This window comes from Frankliniella occidentalis, unplaced genomic scaffold (genome assembly GCF_000697945.3).
Source record: "Frankliniella occidentalis isolate FOCC.00 unplaced genomic scaffold, Focc_3.1 Scaffold1882, whole genome shotgun sequence".
NCBI lineage: Eukaryota > Metazoa > Arthropoda > Insecta > Thysanoptera > Thripidae > Frankliniella > Frankliniella occidentalis.
In genome coordinates this window covers 3098-8961 of record NW_026268977.1, presented here as the reverse complement: position 1 = coordinate 8961, position 5864 = coordinate 3098, and the positions used below count along the sequence as shown (strand labels likewise).

Here is a 5864-nt window from a genome sequence, read left to right as displayed (position 1 = left end):
CCCCCCAGCCTCCCTCCTCGTGTGTCTGGTCCATGAAACACGTGATGCTGTAAGAGACTGCAGGGACGCGCGGCCGGGCCGGGCACACCTCCCGGGTGGACCAATGGGAGCCCAAGGTCCCCGACTAACGAGCAGCTCCCCGTCCTTATCTGTGTTTGCCGTGTGGTCTTCTCTTCCTTTAAAGGAGCTCCCGCACCATCCCCACCGCGACCGTCGTATTAATTTTTGGCGATCGTGTCGGCAGCCTCGGTGGTGTGGCAGGGGGTGTGGAAGTACCAGGGTGGTCCATGTGCATCCTAAGTGCTCACCCTTTACCAGCCCCCGTCCCCGCTGCCCCTGGCACCAGCGGCAAGTTCGGCAGCGGTAACGAGCGCCTGCGTCACTCGGGTGCCGAATGTGCTGCCTACCTGTCAGGCGCACGGACGGCTTAGTTTGGGGCGGGGTGGGGGGAGGTATTGGGTAAAACATATCCGGCAGCGCAATGCGACGGGCCCCGACGCGTGAGTCGGAACTGTTTTGCTTAATCGGCTACTCTAACTCGGTCAGTGAGACTAGCGCTGTCGCACGCACCGCGCTGCGCTAGTGCGCTGGCCCCGGAACCTTAGTCGTGAACCACCCGGCCTCCGGCCCGGACACCCGCGGTCCAGTCAGTCGCTCCTGAATCCGCGCCTGCTATAGACCTCCAGAGGCCGCTTGCTCTTGCGATGGCCCCAATCCCTCCGCATGTTTCACATACCATTGCTGTGTCCCGATTTTATGGCTCGCACGCTCTCCCATCATCTCATGACACGAATTAATATAGCATCCTGCGCTGTGTGTGTGTGTGTGTGTGTGTGTGTGTGTGTGTACCGTGCCGTGCAAAGGAAGCGCGCGTGTGTGAGTGTGTTGTACGCGTTGTGCGAGTGAGTGGTAGTGTGTGGTGAACGGAGCGAGTGAGACGCGCGCGCCGGCGTGCGAGCGAGAGGGTGTGTGAATGTGGGTGCTCTTTGACGCCCTGAACGTGTGTTAGTTATCAACATCAGCCAGCAAAGACGACGACGGCAGAGGGCAGGCAGTCGCTAGGGGCCGCGCCGCACTCTGCAACTCGCCTCCTCCGGTAGTGGCCAGCGACCGCAGGACCGCAGAACCCCGCGGCAGCAGCGATGGCCAGCGCCGTCCTCATCTCTGCGCCAAGTGAGTGGTGGGCGCGGGGCTCAGGCGCGGGAGGGGGGGGGGCGGGGCATGGGGAGGGGGCGATCACCCTCGCCCCATCCCCCATCGCCTGTAGTGAGCCGCCTGAAAGGAAGGCATGTGCGCTACAAAAACCCTGTAAGTAGGCAACCTACAGTGCACCACCCCCTGCTCCCCCCCCCTCCCCTCCGGCGTTTTAAAACGTAAATTTTGGGGACGAATACAGGTTGCACTACACTCGCCCGTTTTGTAAAGAATTACGCCGGGACACGAGATATTTGGTTCGTACTGTGGGAGCAAGAAGAACAAAAGATACGGGTTGCACCTTAAACCCTGAAAATAGGGCAAGGACGCCGCCGCACCGGGAATCACTAGGGGTACTTCACTCAAAATTTAAGCATACACTCACTGTTTCTGTTTGCTCTTGCCATTTCTTTGATTTTTCCTTTTTTTCGATTTTGTAAAATGATTAGTCTTTTTTTTTTTCAACTTGTTTTTGGGGGTGTGCATTGAGTGTAGTACCTCTCGGGGGCCCACCCCCACCCCCGCGCCCTGTCTCGACCCTCACCCCCACCCGTGACCGCGCCTCTGCTGATCGCCAGGGCAGCGCTTCGGCGTGCGCCACCTCCAGGCCTCGCTCATGGCCCTCACCTCGCTGGTGGCCTACACGCTGCGGGCCAACCTGAGCGTCGCGGTGGTCGCCATGGTCCGTACGCCATCTCCCGACGGCCCGGGCAACTCCAGCAGCAGCAGCCAAGGGGAGGGCAGCGCCGAGGAGTACGGCGTGGGCGGCGCAAGGGTGAGTCACCACAAAGGCTGAGCTACCCCGCGCGGGGGGTGCTGGTGAGCCTGCCTGCGCTCCCTCCTCACCCTCACGGACTCGGCCCCTCGCAGGTGTTCGACTGGGAGGAGTGGCAGCGGGGCTGGCTGCTCAGCGCCTTCTTCTGGGGCTACACGCTGAGCCAGGTCCCCGGCGGCACGCTCTCCCACCGGCTCGGCGGCGCGCGCCTCCTCAAGTTCGTCATCATCTCCACGTCGCTCTTCACCGTGGCGTTCCCGCTGTGCGCCGAGTACGGCGGCTGGCTGGCCGTGTTCGCCAACCGCGTCGTGCAGGGTGTGACGCAGGTGAGCGCCTGGCGGGCCTGGCGGCCGACCACCGCCTGCCTTTGCAGTTAGCCTGCCCCGCACGCACGCGTGTGCGCGGGTTGCCTGTCTCGAGGCGGTGAGGCGCCCTTTTGGTCAGTTTACAACGGCACCGACCGAAATGCCAGTCGTTTTTATTATGAAATTAATCAACACCAGGGCCCGCTCTACCCGTCTATTTACACCCTGCTGGGAGTGTGGGTGCCACCGCAGGAGAGAGAGTTCGTAACGACGCTCGTCATGGGAAGTAAGTAAAGCGCCCCCTCTCCCTTCCCCTTGAACTTCTTGTTTTTAGCCCGCCCTTCTGCTTTTAAAAAAGCATTAAAACGGGCTTATGCAACCGCTCTCGTGTCTGTCTGTCTGTCTGTCTGTCTGTCTGTCTGTCTGTCTGTCTGTCCGTCGTCCGTGTAAGAGGAAGGAGATGAGCTAGAGGTCTACAAATTTCAGGGTATCTTAGGGGTCACTTCTGGACAACGAAACGCCTGGTGCAAATCCTGGCAACCACCCCTAAGGGGGTGAAAGGGGGTAACAAAAAAATAGGGGTTGATCCAAAAAGTTGGAAAAAAATATTTTTTTTACGGTCTCCTTAGGGGTAACTCGTGAAAGTAGAGCCCTTTGGGCGAAAATTTTGTCCGTTTAACTCTATCTTGCACCGTTTGGGCGCTAGAGTGCTTTTTTCGACGAAAATACGGCGAAAATGACCACGTTGCACATAAAGACGTACAAGGAGGCGTCCAATCGTAAAATGTCAGAGGAAGTACCCCCCCAAAACAACACCTTCTGAATCAGGAACTAGCCTCCGATTTGCCGTATCTTTCACTGTTTCGGCCCTAGAGGTGGATATATTGAAAACAACGGCAAAAAGTCAAGTTTTAGGACTGTTTAACAAACAATATACAACCAAAAAACTGCGCGGGTTCGTTTTTTTAAATTCTTAACCAAAGCAGAAGGGTGGGGTGTAGTCACGGTGTTGCCCCGTTACAGTCTTTTGTCATGTCCAAGGAGCAAATTTCTAGGGCCGCAGTCCCCTCGCCGGATGCTTTAGTTTACTCAAATATATAATATATATATAAGTGATTTACCGGTCACATTATTTATTTGATTATGCACTTCAGTAAATCGTGGGACTGAAATGGTCGGGCCGAAGGCCCGACCATCGCCGCCGGCAGGCCAAGCAGGCCCGGCCCCTGCCGAACGGAGTTGCCGGCGCAGCGAAGTGGAGCTGGCAACTCCGTTTGGCGGAAGGGCGGGCCTGCTTGTTGATAATTGTGCGTTCCCAATACAACGTTTTGTGTTGCAACTCTATGACAGCGCAGCTGCTCGCCCCAGCTCTGGCCTCCCCTGTGTGCGGCTACATGGCCGCGAACTGGGGCTGGCCGTCCATTTTCTACGCGTTTGGGGCTGCCGGGCTGTTCGTGGGCGGGCTGCTGTGCTGGCTGGCCTCGGACAAACCCTCCCTGGACACTCGGATCTCGCCCGAAGAGGTGGCCTACATCGAGAGCTCCCTTCAAATGACAGAGTCCTCGTTAAAGGTAACCCTCCTTAATAATCCACAAAAATTAAATAAAGTCAAAGTAAATGTATTTTTAACATCTCCTGTGCCTTCTGTTTTGATTACTTCAGAAGACGGCACCGCCACTCACACCGTGGCTCTCCGTCCTGCGTTCGCCGTGCGTATGGGTGTTGTGGATCAGCATGTCCGTCCAGGCCATGGCGTTCTTCATCCTGCTCACCACCATCCCGACGTACCTCAGCTCCGTGCTGGGCTTCAGCCTCGAGGAGGTGAGTTTGCCGCTGACCGACTCCAGGGGCCGCGCGCCGCGCGCCCGACGGGCAGGCAACCCATCTGACACCACCGCGCCGGCGGCGGCCGCCCCGCATCGTTTCAGAACGGGCTGATCACCGCGCTGCCGTACCTCACCGGCTTCTTCGCCTCCTACCTGTTCATGGGCGCAGCCAACGTCATCAACTCCCGTAAGCTGCTCAACACTACCAACTCCAGGAAGCTCTTCAACGCCCTGGGTAAGAAGGGCGGACGGGGAGGGGAGGGGGATGTGACCACCAGGAGTGGTAGGTTGTGAGCGTTGTGACCCCGTTTCTGACGCACAGCGGGCGTCCCCATCTCGATATGCGTGGTCGCCACGGGGTACGTCAGCTCGCCGGCCGTCTCCGTCGTGCTCATCTGCCTGTCGATGGGCTTCTTCGGCTCGACCATCGTGGCCGTGCAGGCCAACTACCTGGACATCGCACCCCTGCACTGCGGCCCGATCTACTCGGTGGGCAACATGATGGCGGCGCTGCTGGGCGTGGCGGCGCCCATCGCCGTCGGCTTCATTGTGACCAACCCGGTGCGTACCCTTTCGGCCAGCCCCGAACGCAAACCCGAGTCCATAGCGCGCCAAGAACGCCATATGGGGGGGGGGGAAATGACCATGTTTTATCTGATTTCTCCTGTTAAACACCACATCAACCAATGACTTCTTCTTCTTTTCTTCTCCCCCCTGCCCCCCCCTCCTCACGGTGGGCGTTGGCTAAGGAGTGACCTGCTGCTGTCTTTGCAGAGGGACGTGCTCCAGTGGCGGATCGTGTTCTGGTTGGAGCTCGTGTGCATGTGTACCGCGGTCGTGTTCTACACCTGGCTGGGGTCCGGAGAGGTGCAGCCCTGGAACGACCCGGCGTACAACAAGAAAAGTAAGAATAATGGGTATAACGCTTTATTATAATACGTAATGACCCATGCGTCCATGCGTATCTGAATGAAGCGCAGACGTCAAACAGGAACAGGACTGCTTGTAAACAAATTCCGTCGTAGATTATCAAGAAATCACCATGGAAATTCTTTGATGCCACAACACCTTTCTTGTTGCAGAGACCTTCAATATCCAGGAGGTTGAACGCGCAGAATCAGAGGACGACGATGACGCTCTCAAAAAGGATACCGACAACAATTCTTCGGACCGAACAATAATGTGCAATAAAAACGTTGAATGAAACCTAGATCGTCTATTTATCGTTTATTAAGTGAATGTATATATACACCGTAGGTTTTGACTTTTTGCAAAGTAAAATAACCAAATAATATTCTACCGCATGCAAGCGCGCGGGCGGGTTGTGTTGTGCCTTCCGTATCCGTCGTCCACTTGCTGCCTGTAAGATGGCTCCCAGCGAGTAGGCAACCGTCCCGCACTCCTGCAAGCGGTACAGTATAACTATTAATACACAGTAAAGAAGAGGACTCCGCGGGACCATCAAAAGATAATCTTGACGGCCAAGTCCTCCCAGTCCAAAACGAGAAGATTCCAGCCCCGGCACATTTCTCACGCGGGGTATGTCCCGCGCTGCTCCCCGGCGGCGCGTCGCTACCCCGAGCCCCAGCGGCATTATTTGAAGCTTCCCGCTCGACGCGCGAGAGCGCGCCTCCGGCTCCCCGGCACGCCTTTCCTCGTGCAGGACGCGCGGGGCCTATCCACGCGCGTCAGAGTCTACGACGATCCGCGACCCATTCGGTCCAAAATACAAAATCCTCTCGAGATGAAAAGTTGGAGGGAGTA

General features: G+C 57.3%; 1 protein-coding gene across 1 annotated transcript; it reads left to right on the top strand.

Moving 5' to 3' along the window:
* Positions 1 to 677: 677 nt before the first annotated feature.
* LOC113205671 (uncharacterized transporter slc-17.2-like) lies at positions 678 to 5310 on the top strand. The gene is made up of 10 exons (XM_052276143.1): positions 678 to 1173; positions 1773 to 1969; positions 2065 to 2295; positions 2473 to 2560; positions 3625 to 3845; positions 3937 to 4095; positions 4203 to 4335; positions 4423 to 4661; positions 4875 to 5004; positions 5183 to 5310. The coding sequence occupies exons 1-10, from the start codon at positions 1143 to 1145 to the stop codon at positions 5302 to 5304; spliced, it is 1551 nt and encodes a 516-aa protein (XP_052132103.1). The 5' UTR covers positions 678 to 1142; the 3' UTR covers positions 5305 to 5310.
* The last annotated feature ends 554 nt before the right edge of the window (positions 5311 to 5864 follow it).